This window comes from Necator americanus, chromosome V (assembly GCF_031761385.1).
Source record: "Necator americanus strain Aroian chromosome V, whole genome shotgun sequence".
Lineage (NCBI taxonomy): Eukaryota > Metazoa > Nematoda > Chromadorea > Rhabditida > Ancylostomatidae > Necator > Necator americanus.
In genome coordinates, this window is record NC_087375.1 from 35,410,586 (window position 1) to 35,430,702 (window position 20,117).

Genomic DNA, 20,117 nt, shown 5'->3' on the forward strand with positions numbered 1-20,117 from the left:
CGCGCATCTTCGTTCATTATCAGGAAGAAATGAACGGATATAACAGCCCTTTCCATAATCCAACAAAATTCGTACCCTAGATTCGTGGGGTGATGCCTTTAAAAAAAATAGTTTTTTAAGGAATTTTTTTTTATTAGATGATCCCATTCCATGACTGGTTTCCAACTTTTCGACCACTTTTTGAAAAAGAAGCTCTTGATCGATGCACAGAAAGCAAAAAAAAAAGCCAGTCAATTTTCAGGTGGTTAACACCAGAGTATATTAGTTATTGCTTTCATCACCTGAAAATATCTACTTCAAGACTTCAAAGCTTCTTCAGAGGTGCTCTTGAGTGAGTGAGGTAAGATACAAGCAGGAGAGAAATGAAAGCACTGTTGTAAACAAAAACATGTGAACAAACAACAATCTACTACTACTTGCTTGATTCGTTCGTAGTGATTCGGTGGGAATGCCAGCAACAGTGGGAAGCAGCACTGACACAAGCAGCAAATCGTTGCCTCCACCCTTGGTAAGTTTTTCCCCATTATCAAACTGTCCTTCCGCCAATTTTCACTTGTTATGTAGCCATGCAAACGGTTTTTCAAAGTTGCCTGAAATGCGTGTGAAACGGAAAACTTGAGAGTTTGTTGGCGCTCGAGGAAACATACAAACGTTCCATGACCTGTAAAAATACATTTGTTCCATCTGTAGCTGTTGCTTGTACCCAAAGACAGCATGCCTCGGAAGGATCTCATTACGAACAGATAAGGGATTGACTCAGCTTACTTTAAAGGGATCACTCCACGAATCTGAGGTGGTGAAGATTTCAGGTGGAATTTTCGTATACGGGATGGGCGACTATGGAGAGGGGGGTGATTCCGTCCATTTCTTTCTAATTGCCGTAAAAAACGGCCCGGAAGATACAGCTTCAGGCGTTTTGGCGCACTATTTCCTACAGGGAGTTCGACTGGAGCGCGCCAGCCTTGTGCGGCGCCGCATCTTCCGGGCCGTTTTTTACGGTAGTTAGGAAGAAATGGACGGAATCACTCCCCTCTCCATAGTCTCCCATCCCGTATACGAAAACTCCACCTGAAATCTGCACCACCTCAGATTCGTGGGGTGATGCCTTTAACGTCTCCCGGATGTTATGGCCTACCGAGATTTATGTGCGTCTTTGTCTAGGTGAGTCCTTCTTCGATATACCTGAACCCATTCTATTCGATCTCCCACAAAGCTAACACAGAACCTGACCATTTGTCACTGTTGTACATCCTGTGAAGCGTTACGTCTCGCCTGAATTGCCTATTGATTCAAAGTTTCTTCAGATAGCACTGCACACCACATCCGCTTAGAACTTTTTCGGCTCTTCATTGAAAAAGAAGTTGACTGCAGATCTGGCTTTAGTACATCTTTGCTGTATATCTATCTCGCGGCTGCCGTCATTTTCCAGAATGAAGCGAAACAACGGATCTCGTCCGCAATGCTATACAGCTTCTAATATTAAAGACGATTATTAAGCGAAGAAAAATTTGTCGTGAAGATAAGGCAGCAAAAAAACGCGCATTATTTTTGCGGCAACCTAATAAAAACACTGCAAAAATATAGCTGAAGCATTAGCCATGTTTTAGGAACGACAGAGAGGACAAAAAAGTGCACAAGGATTTTTTTGCACCCCTGCCCTCATGCTGATTTCTGCAATAGTCATAGTTGGCCTTGTTGTACTTTTCTGGATTGTAACATATCTGCTAGTTCAATCAAATTCCAAACACCGGTTGTGTGAAGTTGTTTGTGAAAGTGGCGGTCAAATCAAGTTAGTTAAACTTCGCATTGTTTGATTTTCGCTGATAATAGACTTGGAATTTCTTAAACGATACTACAATTTTTATGGAGCTGAGAGGAAAATTTAAGGAAACCATTGGGTTATCTTAAAAACATCTGTTTTTAGGGAAAAGTCACGAAATGTGTCTCTCATCACTATGAAAGAATTCCGACTTCCGAAAAATCTGAAGCCAAGTAGGTTGGTTTGGAATCTATCGGTATAATCATGTAGTCGCCAGCTGTCAGAACAGCCCTATTTTAAAGAGGCTACTTTGAAGTTAACCGTAATTATATTCGTTTAATAAACGAAATAACTTTGTCCTTCAATTAGCAATGCGAATGCGGGGATCGGAACTCACCTACATATTTCAATAATTCAATTTTTGCATTATCAATGTCTACGACAGCAAAGCGGGAGGAAATACGCGAAACATCTACAACAGTCTTGTTTGTCGTACCTTTACCCACTTGTTTACAGAAAGAAATAGAAGAAACATGCAACGAAAACGGTAGCTTTTTTGCAGTCAATCACTGGAAACGTTTTAGAAAGATGGTTGTTTTTTTTTTAGAAAAGCTAACACTTATTCTAAAAAAAGGTAATTTGACTACTTGAGCTCCTTCTTAGTCCTAGCCCCTATAGCTCCTTAGTATTAGTCTCTGTAGCTCCTTCTTAGTCCTAGTCACCATCAAAACTGAAATCTTCACCAAAGCTATTCGTTGTAATCCATATATTGTTATTTTATTTCTTCGGTGTCCGAAGCAAATATTTCGAATGGGGATTTCATTTCTGTGAAGTATTAAAATCTCTAATCCTATCCTTATAGGTGTTGGGGATCTTAATCGAAAATAACATTGAGTGCAGTGAAATTTGTGAAATTTGAAAAAAAGAACAATATTTTGTGCGTTTAATTCTCCTTAGGAGATTGCTGGTGTCCGCTGACTCAATACTTTGGCCCTCAGACAGAAACGCTTGTGCAATTTGTGGATTTGGTTCAGTTATCAGTTTTCCTCACACTCATTGTTACTTTGTGGTCGTATGTAAGCGGGGAGAAGACTCAATGAGAAACCAGGACACCCACGTTTCCCAAGCACATGAACTAAAAAAAATTCCACTAAAAGGATTGGGCTTCATTTTCAACACTTCTTAATTTTCTCGGCCTACATGGACGGTGCTCACTATTTTCAATCCCGATTTCATTTTTAATGCTTGTTAAAATTTTAAACTAATCTTTGAATTTTTTGTGTTTCAGTTTTCTGATTTTTTAAAATTAATTAAACTAAATGTTCGGATTCAGCTCTAAAGACCTTTGAAATTCTTAGACAACAATAACATTCGCTCTATGCAATGCATTGAAAATACAAAATTTTGTGCTTTGTTCATCTCCCGGCTATTTGAGGAGTAGAAAGTAAGGGCAAAAAAATATTATAGCAGCAGAAGCTTACATAAATCTTACCGACGAAATGAACAGAAATTTTTTGGGCGATTTGAAAGAGCAGCACTTGTTGGGTTCTCTGCCCAAGGCAGACTTCTCTTGTTATCTTTTTTTCATTCTCTTCAAACCAGATATATAAGATGTTCAAAATTCTTGCACTTTCTTATTGTAAGTCAATCAGAGCGATCGGAGGTTCGAATCCACGCTAGTGCCAACCAACCTTTCAATCCGTCTGGGGTTAATAAATTGGTATCAATTGGTTCAATTGGTTCACAACATTTCAGATCAGTTTGGAGGTTACGAACGCGTAACCACCCGCACAATTACTTGCGGGAGCTACCTGATGTTTTTATCCTGCCAGACAAGTCTGGTACCAATTTATCGACTCCTGGAGCGATGAAAAGCCTGCTTGACTAGGACGGATTTGAACCTTCGATCGATCATGCGTAGCAATAGCGGAAGCTCTTAACAGCAGCCCCATATCTCCCCAGGATGCATAAAAATGTTTTATAATGCTTCAGAGGGGCGGGTGTAGTGTAGCGGTTAGAGGATCCGCTTCTTGCACGATCGATCGGAGGTTCGAATTCGTCCTATTGTTCACCGAGCCTTTCATCCCTCCGGGGTCGATAAATTGGAACCAGACTTGTCTGGGAGGATAAAAACACTGACTTCACACATCGGCCAGCCCCCGCAGGTCATTGTATAGGCCAGTTACACGTTCGTAAACCTCAAACAATTCTGAATTGAAGTGAACGTAGGGGCGCATCCCAAGCGGGTTGATTAACGCCAGAAATTTTGTCCTTTATCCTTTATCTAAGTTATTTCAGTATCATACAACCTGGTCGTCAGAGTCTACCTACCCTTCTACGTAGACTATCCAGCCGACAAAAATCTCACAACTGATGGAGAAGTGGTCATTGAAGTTGTTGTTTTGGAGCCAACAAATAAAATTATCCTGAACATTAAGGAAATTCAGATATTATCAGACAAATGCGAGGCGCACTCAGTACGTCAACTTCAGTCCCTCTCATTTGTACAAATATTCATGAAGCACTTCGGTGGTATAACGTAGCACTTTGCCGCACTATTTTTTTTCAAAAAAAGAAATCAATACAGTTTCAAAATTTATTCATTTCCCATAGCTTATTTTTGTGCATTAAATTGTAAAAATTACCAGCAGTTTCCAATTTTTAGAATGGTGCTCGGATTCCCATCGAAAACGTAGAAGTAACAAATCGCTTCGAAAAAGTAACTTTCGTACTTGCTGAGACTTTGCATGTTGATCAAAAAGTGAACTTGAAGGTAAGAGTTTGTTATAAATACAGCAAATTTGAATGTTTTACTTTTTCTGAACAGTTCTTTCGGAAAACCGTACCATTCTTAGTGTGTTTTCCTGAAGTGTGGCATAAAACATAGATCTGGGGTTTTTTTTTTTGAGTGAGATGACTTCTACAGCAAATTAATCGAACGGACGTATCATTCTGTTTGGATTTCTGTTGCATCAAGCCGGCTAGCTTACCTGGAAACATCCAGAAGTTTTTCATGGAGGGATAAGGGATCTAATGAACGATACGACTAAGTGAAAAGAATGAAGACAGTTGGCAAATTTAAATATAAATATAGCTAAATATATGATAAAATATAAATAAAATAATATATAAATAATAATAATAAAATAATAATATAATAAAATATAATAAAATATAAATAAATATAGCTAACTAAATATGTCGAGCCATGCAATGGCGGGCTTAGTCTGTCAGCACCCAATCTACTCTCAATGGAACCTGCTGCTGAACTAGTTGTTGCGGATGGTATGTCAGCGATTTGCATTGATACGGTAACGCGCTGCCAAACTATGCTTTTGTGTGTATTTTAAAGCTACATTTTTACATATCCGCTTTTTTTTAAAATAGTATTTGTCTTTTTATATTTTTTTTTTTTTTTTTTTTTTTTTAAATCTAAAACAGTATTTGTCTGCGCATGGCAGCATTGATCTTATGTAGTGATAATATTTGATATTTAATGATATCATAATTACAAAGATATTATTTGATTATATCTATGTGACGCCTATGTTCACTTCTTTCTTTCGTTCTGCAGTTCTATGAGTCACCTAAGACAAAAGGCCCTTTACTTTTTGACATATTCCCGAGATACGGTACTGACAGATCCCAAAGGAATACGATTACTTTTAAGTTGTTATATACGCCGCCAAAAAAACAATAGTCGTTCCTTCAACTTTCCCATTAATTTCATTCAGACTTTCTATGTTCTCTTCTACTTGTTTGTAAGATTTTGAACTGTCAATAGTCCACTCTTCGGCAGTTTTCTTCTTACATTGCTTCGTCTATCGAGGATACCATCTCCTGCATTTCTTTGCAGAGGAACTTCTTGATAAGCTTTGGATGAATCAGATGCGTCTTCGCTAGAATCGAGGAGTTTGTGGTTGTTTGCCACTTCAACGAAATTAATGGGAAAGTTGAAGTGACAAACACATCACTCCTCGATTCTAGCGAATTCCCATCTGATTCATCCATATAGTCGTTCCATATCTTTTTATAACCTTAAGGAAAAAGTATGGAAACCCCTAAGGGTTATAAAAAGGTATGGAAAGAGGTTCGCACATTTTTTGATGTATTCGAAACGTACCAAAGGAAAGAAATCTTGGTATCATCATTTATCCAAATGTTTGCAAAAATATACATATGTATATGAAGTAAAAATCAAAATTTCAGGTAATCTTCTCAGGTGTGGTGAACGATGGCCTCACAGGACTGTACAGAACCCACTACAACGATTCACAAGGAAATCCTAAGTACGAGGACGTTTACTAAAATACTTTTTTTGCTAAAAAATGAAAACTTACTTATTAACTCCTTACTTAAAACTTAACTCTTTACTTATTTAACATACTCAAAGTGCTCAATTACAAGCACATATACTCAACAAAATGTGAAAAATAATTTCCCATTAGGAGCCTTATGACTGGAGCAGATTAGAGAAAAAAGGGTGAGTGTGTAGCTAATACAGAAGCTGTTCACTTTGCGCCTAGTTCGTGAGAAGAGGTCCTTTAGCTTTTATATGTGAACTTTACTTTACTATAATATTTCAAAATATGGTCCGTATCGCGTCCCTGGTGCTAGTGTAATCTTATTTTCTACACTCCAGATACTTCAAAGTCCACAAAAGGACAATAGAGAGGGACAATTAGGGTTAAATTTTCTTTCTTCGCTACAAAATGTTATTTGAAGAGTAGTATAACTGGATATGGCACCCTTTAGTTCAACTTTTCTCAGAATCGCTGCTATGACAAAAATGGAGCCGGCAGATGCACGGAGATTTGTGCCTTGCTTCGATGAACCAGAATATAAGGCAGTATGGAAAGTAACTGTCATTCATCCTAATGGAACAAGAGCAATTGCCAATGCTTTTGAGATCAGTGAAACTATGTGGGTTGGATTTTATGGAGTGCACTTTTCCGAAAAAAAAAACAACGGGACTAAAGGGACTTCTAATCCTTTCATTGTGACATTTTTCAATTTTCAAATTACCTGAACGCTGAAATAACCCAGTGTTCAAGTTTCTGAAGTACATCAAATAATCGATAGTTGTTAGGTGTCCAAGCTTACAGCTGTTTCGACTTACTTTTATGAGCAAATTTTGATTTATTCAAAATTTCTGAATCTATTACTTCAGTGAGAAGATGATTGCAGTGCCCGAGTATCTTCTTAAAAGAAATTGCTCCTTTCCCTCAAGTAAAAATTATTTCCTGTTGTTTTTTAACTCCATTTAAAATTCAGATGTAATTCATGTTTTGCCTCTGAGAACTTGTCAGAAACAGAAACATTAATTGAAGTGGAAAATGTAATTATTTTCTCACTCAACCGTAGTCGGTTTTTACGTAAACTAACGTCATGAAGTGAGCAATTGCGTAAAGTGTAAATTATTGTCCCAAAAATTGCGCACCTATCTGTACTAGTGGAACTTCATTTTTTTAAAATTTGTCTCAAATTTGCGACATTTTTTCAAAAGAGTTATGCAGCGGTCATTCATTTCTAGCGCTAATTTCAGTAAGGTTAATCGAAATCGGATTTGCTTTATCTTTGAAAAGAAACTTCCAGTGCTTCTGTAGTTATATGCGGATTTAATTTGTTATGCGTCTGCAGTAGTACAAGCTTAGAGTCTTTTTTAAATTAAGTAAAAACAAGAAAATTCATATATTATGGAAACGGAACTTAAGTTTTGAGAGAATAGAGGAGGATAAAATATTGGAGTAGTTGATAGCACTTGATCCGATAAGTTTCGAAAAACCTGCTTCTTGAACACATTTGAACAGTGAATTACTTCAGAGAAGCAGACGGAAAGTGGAAGGTCTCAACATTTGAGCCAACACCCATCATGCCATCTTATCTTCTCGCCATATTTGTATCCGAGTTTGAGTTTGACGAATCTTACACGAAAAGAGGTGTGAGGGTAAGAATTCTATTGCCTGTTATTAGTTACCAATGTCAGATGTGTCAGAATGTCAGGTGGCAGTTTTAGTTTCGTGTATGGTCCACTCCTGCCACCAAAGATAGGAGAAAGTATGGATTAAAAGCAGCAGTGACTTACATGGAAACATTTGAAAAATATTTTGATATTGAAGATGTTATGAAGAAACAAGGTTTGTATGACAAATAAGTAGGAAAAAAATAAAAATGTCGGCTGTGGAAGATAGAAACCACGGAGGTCCTCAAATTGTGGGAAACAGGTATTACTCCCGACTACTGATAGATCTTCGCATTAAGAATAAAGCCTCATAGATTTAAACTGGCTAATGGGTTAAGCCTATTAGTTGTGTAAAAACATGCATCATTCACGTTGTTAATTTTTGGATTCCTGGAGAAAATCCAAAGAAATGTTCTTGGAGTTTTGCGCGCAGAGAGTTCAATTTTGCGGCGTATTTTCGAGAATGGACTCAAAATGCAAACTAAATTTTAAAGGAACCTTTAACTTTTAGATTTGGTTGCATTACCAGACTATTCATCAGGAGCTACGGAAAACTGGGGTTTAATCGCATTCAGGTAATTCTAATCATATTTGGGTACTAAAAACGACTCATTACTATTCATTATCATTTTTTTTCCAGGACATATTTGTTATTATTGCCTTCATTACCTGATTCAACAAATGCACACGATTGGACTGCAGGAACGGTCATAGCTCATGAACTGGCTCATCAGGTACTAATTTCCTGTTCACTACACTTCTAACAGCAAAATAATACTAACGCTAGTGATATACTACTTTTCTCATTTTCGTTTTCATTTTTTTCTACTTTTTCATCCCATTTTGACTAGAGACTAGAGACTTCTACCATTAAAGAGAACTCAAAAATTCTGGAAAAAGCAGAAGACTGACACTCGTATGAGTTTTATGCAACCGTAATAAGTAAAAAGACTTTGGTTTAGTTCATGTGGTTCCCATGTTGATTTATAGTAATGGAGTATTTTGAAAAACAGTTGCCAATCAGAATCAATAAAAATTAATTTGGAAATTGATTTTTTTTACTTTTCAGTTTTTTTTAGTTAGCAGTTTAATTCGTAGATGTGTAGTTTCAAAGAAAAAATGGTAGCAAGTGCTTTAAAAGTTTTTCTTGAAAAACACACCGCGAAAAGAAATGAAACACTACAAAGCTAAATATTATTCAGTGGTTTGGAAATCTGGTTACCATGAAATGGTGGGAAGAGTTATGGCTCAAGGAAGGTTTTGCTAATTATTTCGAAAATATGGAACTGAATGAGAATAGGGACATGCGAATTGTGAGTTTTTCAGTGTTTTTATTTATATATGCCTCTTATTAAATTTTTCCCAGAGAAAAAAGAATTTCGTCGTTGGTTTGGATTATATAATGGAAAAAGATTCCCTTGTTGCAAGTCGTCCACTTTCATCTATTATGGACTTGCCTTCGGAGTTGGGCGAGATCTACGATGTATTATCTTATAACAAAGCTGGTTCTATCATGGCAATGATCCACGACGTTATTGGAGAACAGAACTTTCGAAAAGCAGTGACTGTGCGTTTTCTTATTCTCTTAGTATGTTTCGTTTGCTGCATGAGAGATCCAGAGTTCTTTGCGGAACCTATAAGGAGGGAAACGCAATTTAAGAGACACATAACAAAATTTCTTTAATGTCAGGAAAATCGAAAAACAATAGGTGCCGCGAAAAATCACACGCCCAACCGCCCATATTCTGACATTAACATCCAAGACACTAAGATCTTTTCAATGTTTCTTTATATTATACTATATACTATACTTATATTTTATATTCTTCATTCTGTTAGAAGTAACAATACGTAGCTGATTCCATTTTATGCTGATTGCAGCACTACCTCAAGAAATTTGCTTTCAAAAGCACATGCGCAGATGACATGTGGAAAGCTTTCGACGAAGTTGTCGAAGGAGTCGAAGGTCCTGATGGGAGAAAATTGAATTTGGTTGATGTTGGTAGTCGGTGGTCAAAACAGGTGCTTTAGAGGAATCTTTAAACTTGCCATACTTTCGGATAAGAACTAAATGTAGATGGGTTTCCCGCTTGTGACTGTGGAGCATTTCAACTCTACTACGTTGAAGATAAAGCAGGAAAGATATTTGAAGAATCCCAGTGCCGTTGAACCACAGAAATACATATCTTCAAACTATGGGTAACAATAATCCAGAACGTTTTCGCCTTTTTTTCGTTCACTTCACTTATTCATTCCAAAGCGCATTCTAGAAGATATCTTCCATTTTCAGGTACAAATGGGATGTTCCTCTGTGGTATCAATGGGATGACGAGCAATTGCATTACAAGTGGCTGAAAAGAGGTCTTTACTCTTTACAACGTCAGATCATCCTGCCCGAACTCTTGTTTTCGGGTGCTGGACAAGAGGCGTGGTAACCGGTTGACCGCTCCTGACCTTCCTTCAGCGCCGCGCTCCTCCGCGTAATCACGACTCGCACTCCACCAGCTAGACATCCTCCACAACCTCCTTAGATCACATAGACCCCGCCCCCTTATTGCTCTCTAATCAACGCGGCGCGCGACGTTCGCGCCGAGACGAAACAGTGGATACTGCGAATCTAAAATGGAGAGGAGTGTAAAATGAATTGACGCAGCAAGTTCTGATGTACGAATATGGTAAACTGAACAAAACTAAACTATTATCGGGAATTAAGGAAAAGAACTAGATCTTTTCATCCGTTTAGAAGATATGTCAACAGTGGTAACGCTGTCAGGAGATGCGCGGTGCAATTATCGACGCTCATTAGCCTCCTGGATACGCAGCCGCACATCATACGGGTACCTCTTGACCGTTCCCCCTTGTTTTTTTTCTTACAAGAAAGGACAAAAACCACTTTCTTTTTAAGAATAGTGACTGACGCTATTCCCCATGAAATACCATTTCTAGAAACCCCAAACGTAGACCCATAAGCAACATGGAAACAAGGGAAACAATGACTTATTGAATCTTTTCCAGAATTGTTTTGCCGTTGTAAAGATGTGTTCTTTTCAAATGAAAAACAGTCACCCTTAAAAATTATAAGAATCGCTTTGATTCGAATGTACTCGGTCAGGAAACCAACAAATAATTTTAGAAATAGCAGAACACTCACTGGTTCCACAAATAAGTATCACACTTCATAGAGCCTATTAGTCCGAGCAGTTGTCCTAACACCATCATTTTCAGATGAACCGTTGTATATACAAATGAAACACAAAGATGTGCCCATTGTTATTAACGCTGATAGACGCAGTTACTTTGCTCAAAATTACGACGCTGAAGGCTGGAAGAAGATAATAAAACAACTTCGTGAAAATCATGAGGTTGGTTGGATATCTTCATTGTTGGAGAATGCTTGAGACGAGAAAACGTGAGAAAATGATTCATTCCTCTGCTTTTCCGCATCCGAATCTCCTGGCCGTTAACTATCATAGACAGATGTGGCGGGAAGGAAGAAGATTTGAGGTTTTTGACTCTTTGACTCATGGAGTCTAACTGAACAACTTCACATCTTAAACCTTAACCAGACCTTTATTCGAACGAAAATACCTAGTTCCATCCCTCAGGCAAGAATATTAGGCAATAATCCTGCCACTACTACTGATATACACTGTACTATGTTCATGGAACTGCATGCATAACTCGCATCCAGTTATGAGTCTGGGCAACGGATGGCACATCTGTTTAATGGCGCCAGAAAGTCTCACCACATACATATCGGCATTCCTATTACTTTTAATATGGATATGACGGAATTCCACGCAAGCTAGTTGTATAGAATTAACAACGCACACCTACAATGCAATCTGAAGAGACGAAAAATTACTTTAAAAAAAGAGAAACATCGAGACAAAGAAAGAACTGATCACTTCTAGGTCTACAATCCATATACAAGAAATGCGATTATCAATGATGCGTTTGCGGCTGCTCTCATTGACCGACTAGATTATGAAATTGTGTTCGATCTACTTAACTATTTATCTACAGAGAAGGTAAGAGATTTGAAATAAGTTGTTAGGATTTACGAACGGGTTTATAATATCTATATATTCGGTTTATAATAAACGAGTGTGCATCTTTTCGTGTAACTGACCTCCCACTGAAATATAGAATATTTCTGAGTTCATATAATAGAAAAACTTCTCTAACGTATCATTCCACTTCGGATGCGCCAACGTGTCCATTTTCAATTCGTGATTTTTCGGGTTTTGGAGAGCGTTTGGGCCTACAATGACTTGAGGCGGCTAACCGACGAATCACGTCAACGTTTTTGTCCTCCTAAACAAGCCTGGTACAGCTTCATCGACACTGAAAAGATGAAACGCTTGGCTAGCACTAGGAGGAATGGAAACTCCGATCATGCTGCAGCCACAGCAGAATATATTATCGAGTGCGCTACACTCGCCCGAGTTCATATAATAAGTGGCAAAAATCGGCAATTCAATCTACAGTAAGGCAACAGTTCTAAAGAGACCATAATTCCTGAATGAACCGCAAGAAAACCACCACAATTAGAGCAGTAGGTTTTTGCATCGTTATTCAGCTTAGCTATCCAGAGGAACGAGAGCGTTTCCCGCATAGGTGAGATGAATAACGCAAAAATCCGATTCCTACAAATTAAAATCTTAATGAAGACAACAAAACGAGAGGCTGTACTGACGAGAACGAAATTCTGAATAGCAACGAATGTGAAGTGATCTTATTCGTGCACCGCTTTGTATACAAAAAACTAAAGGGAAAAAAGGCTTCGAGAAGCGATAGCGAAAAATAACATTAGGATCGCATCAATTATCAGCGTTTATACAGGGTGGTGAGAAAGTGAGTGAAGAGAGTGAGGAAATGAGAAAGGAGTTGAGGCTAAATTTTCTTTTTATACGTATCAAAATGGATAAAAACATACTTAAATGTAGTGTTCTACGGGATTGACGTACGTACCTAGTACGGAAACCCCAGGGGACCCGTAGAGTTCGGGTTGTAGCTTACGGGCACAGCTTATGGCTCCGCTTAATGTATCGTAAGTGTAGTAAGATAACGCCGTGGAAGACAATGTGCGTTCCAACGTGGTGCGTTAGAACGCGTCCCCTTGTCTACACTCCGGTCTTCCCAGCGGCCTATTCATTGATTTCATTTGAATAGGCTGGTGAAGAGAACTCATTAATCTTCCACGTGGACGCGTGTACAGGGATAGGGCGTCCCAACTCACCTGTTAGGAATGAACGTCATTCCACGTTCCACTTCCACACCGTTTTTTTCCACGATTAGGATAAGTGGAGCTGAACCGCCGCGTGTTCGGTAGTCTACAATCCGAACTCTATGTGTTCCCTAGGATTTCCGAACGACTTCAACTTCGTGATAGACTGCCTTTAATTCATAATATGTATCATAACCACCAACTTTTACGCAACAATTGTTCAAAATAGTCCTCATTATTTTAAATACAAATGTAAAATTGCTAATGGACAGATTCAACGGTGCGCCAAAAGTGTCCGTGGTCAAGATCGTTTCCACATTTTCAAGTTCTTTACTCAATATGTCTAAATTGGTCATCTTTTCGCTTCTCATCGGTTTTTCTCGTATCTTATGCCGAAAAGTTCAACGGATTAGGGAATTAAAACCAATACAGTGATGATGTTTACTGGGTACTGACTTTTGATCATTGATTTTGACGTTTTTGTGAATGAAAATCAAATGTGTCTGCCCGGTTGCACTAATGCTGCCCCATCCCATAAACGTTTTTATAAAAAAAATCCTTGTGAGAACTTTGGGTTTACGGATTTCCTCAAAGCTGAATTGAGATGTTGTCAATGATCTTGGACGTTTTTGACCACTTCAATGGTGAAACTGTCTCTTCTTTACCTCAGTGTCTTCAATGCGGCGCAGCCTCGAAAAATTAAGTAGTTTCTTTCTTATCCATTCCATTCGATCCTTCTTTGCTTGACGGTTGAGATTGGTAAATCCTGTTTCCTAGTTCATTACGCAGAAGATTTTTGAGAAATCGCCAGCTCTTGCACAATTTTGTTGATGATTGTGCTTACATCCCTTCGAATCTCTTGTTTTGAATCAATCTTTTGTTTGAAGAATTAACGCTCACCCGCGTGTTGACAGTCTTTGGGGATCCCGATTTAGGTCTGACATCAACATTTTCGTGATCCTTACCTTATTCCACAATCTTTTCGGAGCGGATGCTTGATCCGTGCCGTAACTGATGTTTACTTCATTCCACTTGTCATCAAGGAAGCGATTGGTTCTCAATTAGGATTTACCTTTATTCAATCTAAAGCGAGAAGTTGACGCTACTAGTTAATCCTTCATCACTTTTTCGAAGGGATGTGAACTTTGGTTGAGACGTGAACAGTTTCGAACCAACAATTAATTGTGCTATGTAGCTTCTTAATCACTGTGGTAAATCGGCTCACCATATTGAAAAATAAAATCCACAATCTGTCATTCATAGGATCACTTAGCGTGGAACGCTGTGGAAAGAGGGTTTCGTACATTAAAAAGCTTATTTGCTGATGAAGAAAGGAAATGGGTAGAAGTAAGCATTTTACAATTACTTGAACGTCAATTTATTGCGGGAATATATATATATATATATATATATATATCAGCCAAAAATCAATTGACAAACGGTTTTTCGAGGTTTTCCTTCCTGAAGATCACTGAATCGTCCTCAAATTTGCACCAGTTATTTTTTTAGAGTTAACCGCAGAAAAGAATATCACCAATCAGGTCGAACCAGGGTTCAAAAAATTATCTATTTATCGACTTTGTTGAGCGAAAAATCACTTAGTCAATTTATTCAAACAAGATACTGACTTTCAAAAACCAAAATATTGTAACAATAACAAATTATCTCCATCAGAACGTTGTCGCATTGCAAAACCTTTAAAATCAATAACAGCCTGGCATCTTCGTGGCATCGAGTCCAACAGATTATCAAGACATAACTGTGGGACAGGCTTCTTCAAGATGAGCGAATTTTTCGGCAGAATTTCTTGCTTTTTTTAATCTCTTTTTGCAACGTTCCAGTTCTTCCCATAAATGCTCAATTGAATTCACACCTGTAGACTGACATGGGCAGTTAAGAACTTGCACATTATGAACCAGTCATGAATATGACCAGATGTATGCTTCGGGTCATTATCATGCCGGAAGATGAATTCTCTGCCAATGAATTGAAGAGCAAGTGGACGCAATGTTGTTTCTAAGATGTCCTCATACCCGTACCTATCCAAATGTCTACGAATTTGGCGAAGAGGTCCAATTCCATGGCTAATGAAGCAACTCCACAGCATTATGTTACCTCCACCTTGTTTAATAGTTGAGCAGTTGATACTCGGGAATCTTTTTCAACTGGACGCCTGACGTACTTAATATCATGAATCCCGATCAAGTTAGACTTGGATTCATTAGAGAATACAACTTTTTTCTACTGCTGGCGAGTCCAACAAGACCTTTTTAGCCCACTTGACACGGGAAACACAGTTCTTTTTTGAAATGAGCCGTTTCTTCCCAGGACGTCTTCCAACTTGACTTCAGGGGTAAAAAGAAAAAAAAAAAAAAAAATAAACAAAAAAAAAAAAAAAAAAAAAAAAAACTAAAAAAAAGTCAAAATAAACATTTTCAGTTCCAAATCTTCATTCCTGGAAAATACTAATCCTGAAACAGCAAAGTTAACTAATTTTCTAGAATAAGTTTGTAATTCCAAATGGCAAATCTGGTTCAAGTTTGGGAACGATTCATTGACTTTCAGAAGAGAAAACCTCAAGAAACCGTTTGTCAATTCACTTTTGGCCGCTACTATATATATATTCTATAATACATATAATATGTGCATACGTTTAGCTTTATGTTGATCGATTAATGGAAAAGAGGTTCAAAGAGGTTTATTCCTCGTATATAAGCGCTCAAACTGCCACAGCTCAGAATGTTAGCAGAGTAGCGTACAAACGTCTGCGATACGATTGGAGAGATGGCGTAGTTGAAGAGTTAAAGTCTTCATCGTCCATGGAACTGTGAGTTGAACTAGCCTTGGTTTTGTAATTCCGAAATTTTTGACTCTTAATTTGAAAATATCGTTTACTAATTCATCATCTTTAAAAACGTTACTGGCCTTTGGTTTGAAGATCCAAGTCGATAGCTGTCCGTTGTCCAGGTAGCCGTTGGGAAAGCTTACTTTTGCTTAATGCTTGTGTGCCATGGCAGACAAATGGAGCTTAAGATATCCAGCGAAAAGCAATACCAACATTAGTCAGACCTAATAGTTGTTCTACACCGAATCTTTGTTTCCTGAATTCCTTAATGTTGTTGTTCCACTGAATCCACAAAGAACATTCAACACTTCAGTCTGGTCAATAGAAGTTGTACATGTTCTCAGAGAGATATTCCAACCAGTAATACCATCATTACTCTCCACCGAATTTTTTTTCCTTCAAAATAGTGTTCTGGAAAAAATAAAGAAATTGTTGTTGAATTTTCACATCAAGTAAATATATTCACGGTAAAATTCTACTCCAGTTCGTTACAGAAATTTTGCGACCTCTCTAATTGAATTTTACTGCGAGGGTAACACAACTAGTTGTTCTTCGGCCTTTCGATCACTTTTTGAAAAAGAAGTTCTTCATCGATGCGCAGGAAGTGAAAAAGCTAGTCAATGTGTCAGGTGATTATCACCGAGCTATGCTCATTATTGCTTTCATTTGAAGAAGATTACTTTAGGATTCCGAAGCCTTTCCGAAGATCCACGTACTGCCAAGGAGTAAAGCAAATAGGGAGTACTGCAATGAGCAAGGTCAGCTTCACTGCTTATAACATTAAGGCTTTGATTTTCAATTTGCCCTTTTATACGTTCAGAAGAATGACGAATGACAACCTGTGATTTCTCTAACAATTGTTATTGAGAGCTTAATATTAACATATTCTTCCTTGTTCTGATGCTCATACTTTTTCTGTAATTGGACCACTCATTCAACGTTTTCATACTATTCCACACAGTCCGTAATCCGTATCGACAACCCGATCTACTCTTCAGGGAATAGCTGTACGCTTCGCCCAGAAATTCATATGATGACGCACAGATGTAGAACGATGTTAGTTCATTTGCGAAGGAGATCCGGTTTAGCTACACAATACGACTATATATACACAATCCAATACAATTAATAATACGATGACACAATAAGCGACACAGTTATACATGTACCTGGCTATGACAGGCGCTTGGCTGGGTCAACAAGAAAGCATGCTTCAAATTTAAACGCTGATTTGAATCCAAATGCGAAGCGTGCAAATTCTAAAGCATTCAAACAGTGTTACGAAATAGAACCGGTACCGAGGGCGCTTAGTCTATAGTCTTAAATACTCTTCTTTGGGCCTGGGAACGCAAGCGTAGCAAAACCACTGGCGATGACTCCCTCTTCACGCCGAGGGTCCTACGACGTGTCCGAATGAGTGATGACATTTTATTATCTTTTAATACGTAGCGACCGCTCCATTGCTCAGTGACAGTGATCATTTGTCCAAATAAAAATAGTGCACAGTAAGAAGTTACAAGATTTATATCAAAAGTGCGAGGGGACAGGTCATTTTAGCAGGTCCACTAAAGCTTCATGGCGCGAAATTATTGAGAGAAAAAGGAGATAGCGTACTGGATCAAAAGACAAAAAATCGTAAGACTCAAAGTTGCGCTCGGTGTTTTGCAGTTATATGCAGTCACGTTTGAAAACGGATAGATGGACTATGGGCGTTAGTGTAAAACGCTAGGATCTGTATTCATCATTTTTGACTTTATTACAGCGCATGTGATCACCGAAAAGCTGCTGTAGTTCCAACAGAACTGATGTGACAATTTGTTTGCCTGGAAAAGATCTCGTCGAAATTGTGTACACATAATGAGTTAGTTAGAGAGTAAGAGAAATTAGCTGACACGGATAACCCGGAATTTCCTTTGTTTGGATAAAAGCAATCTGTCTGACCACGATGTGTTTTCCTGAAAATCAAAATAATGATAACGCAGTAAAAAAAAAAGAAACAGTCGTGGCGAAATTTGAACTTAAATCACTTGCTATGAAAAAAATCGATTTGTAGAAAGTAAATGTGCAGGAATAGATGTAGTAATCAATTTAAAAAGAATATCCAAGTTTTATTTTTGTCTTCAAAAATCAGACAGGTTACTAGAGCGAAATGAAATTTTTTTGTAGATCCTTCTCTTAACTGCATGCATTTCTAAACACACTGCTTCCCTCCAGCGTTTAGATATTTTTTAGCGTACGGAAAGGAAAGAGTTGTATGATCAGCAAGTTCTCCTTCGCTTTATGTGCTGCGATTTTCCACAAGGGATCTCAACAAAAATACAAAATGCTGTTTCAGATAAAATCTTTGTACAAAAATGAAGACGATGCGGAGGAAAAAGAGGACCTTATGAAGGGGTTGACATGTGCGCAGCAAATTGAAGATCTGAAACGGTATGTTTGAGATTATTATTTTCAGATTACTGTTTTATCAACCATGACATGCTAATTCCCAAACTGCTGTAGCTGTAAAACTGCATCCGAATTCATGTGAATTAAAGTTAAAGGATAAAGTTTTTGGCGTTAATCAATCCGCTTGGGATGCTCGATGCAACAGTTCTCTGCTGCGAATACTGCCTGCGGGGTTTGTAAAGAAAAGAACCATCTTGCTCACCCCTTTAAATTCCACGGAAAACAGAAGTAGAAGTGTCTTGCATTGTTCAACTTGTCCCCAACGCATTTCAAGTTGTTCCTTGAACTGAAATAAGGAATTCTGATAGCATTTGTGTTCATCTTTGCTTGCTTGTAGAGTATGGAACAGTGATCTGGAAAAAAAAACCCTTTAAAAAATTTAGTACTCTACGAATGGCGATTGACAAGAATGGAGGGATTCAAACGCAGAGTATTCCTCGCATTTTTACCCAAGTGGCAATGAACCCACTTTCAAATGACTTCATAATCAAGTTTTTGTTTGAGAATTGGAAAGCGATCTATGACAGGTACATACACATACTATGTTTCTAATTCTAAAAAAAAAACATATGATTTACAAAATTTAGGTTAAAAAATCATGAACGTTTTCTCCAAAGTGTGATTGGTGCATGCCTCCTTAACATGCGTTCGAATGTAGACATAGTACTAGTAAGACCGAATTCACTCATTTTTATAGTTTTTCTATTTTATTTTTGATTTGAACCCGACTTTTACTTAAAGGCATCACCCCACGAATCTGGGGTGGTACGGGTTTCAGGCGGGTAATGGCTATACGGGGTCGTGGATTGTGGAGAGGAGGGTGATTCCATTCATCTCTCCCTGTATCAGTGTAAACGAACGATCCCGGAACGCTGTTTCTTACGACGCCCTCTACTGCAGCGCGCCACCCCTGCATCCTTCCTCCCTGCTATTCGTCGAGAACCAATTTCGGACAAATCTCAGGGCGGGACGCAACGGTTGCGCACTGCAACAGGAGCAGTCGTAAGAAACAGCACTCTTTGTTCATCCATTTGCATTGAGATAAACGAAATCACCCTCTTCCCCACAATCTACAACCCCGTATAGGCATAACCCACCTGAAACCCCTACCACCCCAATTTCGTGAGGTGTTCCCTTTAAAGCACCAACATAAACAGCACTCCGTAAAAAAAAATGCTAGCGAAAATAGATCGATCGTTAGTTTTGCCGATTTACAACTTAAAACACCTATCTTGATCTTGAGGAAACAGAGAGAGAAGTCATTAATCGGATCTAAATCCTCCTAGCGAATTTTTGATCGTTCTCATCCGGGAGGTGGGAAAACTGCACTAAATTATCCGAGAGGATGTTTTTCTTTCAAATCAGGGGTCAAATCTTTAGATTTTTGGAGCTCAAATATGCATAAATTTTTGAGATGCGGCTACAGTCACGATCAGTGGCTAATTCCTTTTGAAAAGCACCAGATAAATCACGAAAAAAAACGTGATTCAAAATTTATTCTTAAATTCTCAATGGTGTTATCATTCGAAATTGGTTTATACAAAATCATAGTTCATGTAGTTTACCTTCAAATATGTTCTTTAGGTGAAACACTACCAAAACATTATTCCCGTCATGCAACATTCAAACATCGTGAATATTCGTTTGGAAGAGGCTGAACACAGAATAAAATGGTCAGAAAAACATTCAAAAAAGCTCATTAAATTCTTTAAATCTGCAACTGGGAATGCTTAAGACAATTTGTTGATTGATTTGTTTTTATCATGAACTAATTCCGGATAAACATCGATTTTAAATTACCAATAAACGCTGAACAGAATATTTCTTTGTGGTCAAAATTAGAAGCTGAAGTGACTCTTTAATTAGTGAGCAA

At 38.1% G+C, this 20,117-nt stretch overlaps 1 protein-coding gene across 1 annotated transcript; it reads left to right on the plus strand.

Annotated features, from left to right (window-relative positions):
- Positions 1-448: 448 nt before the first annotated feature.
- Positions 449-19,978, plus strand: RB195_016187 (uncharacterized protein; the record flags this gene model as incomplete). Its single annotated transcript, XM_064207226.1, has 26 exons — positions 449-508; positions 1,608-1,789; positions 1,925-1,992; positions 4,058-4,236; positions 4,425-4,532; positions 5,969-6,048; positions 6,530-6,682; positions 7,583-7,706; positions 7,776-7,896; positions 8,233-8,296; positions 8,362-8,455; positions 8,924-9,034; positions 9,088-9,288; positions 9,603-9,743; positions 9,799-9,920; positions 10,012-10,082; positions 10,947-11,083; positions 11,636-11,752; positions 14,215-14,298; positions 15,609-15,778; positions 16,291-16,425; positions 16,482-16,554; positions 18,132-18,226; positions 18,628-18,771; positions 18,832-18,913; positions 19,829-19,978. 26 exons carry the CDS (start codon positions 449-451, stop codon positions 19,976-19,978), a joined length of 3,066 nt encoding a protein of 1,021 aa, XP_064063107.1.
- Positions 19,979-20,117: the final 139 nt, after the last annotated feature.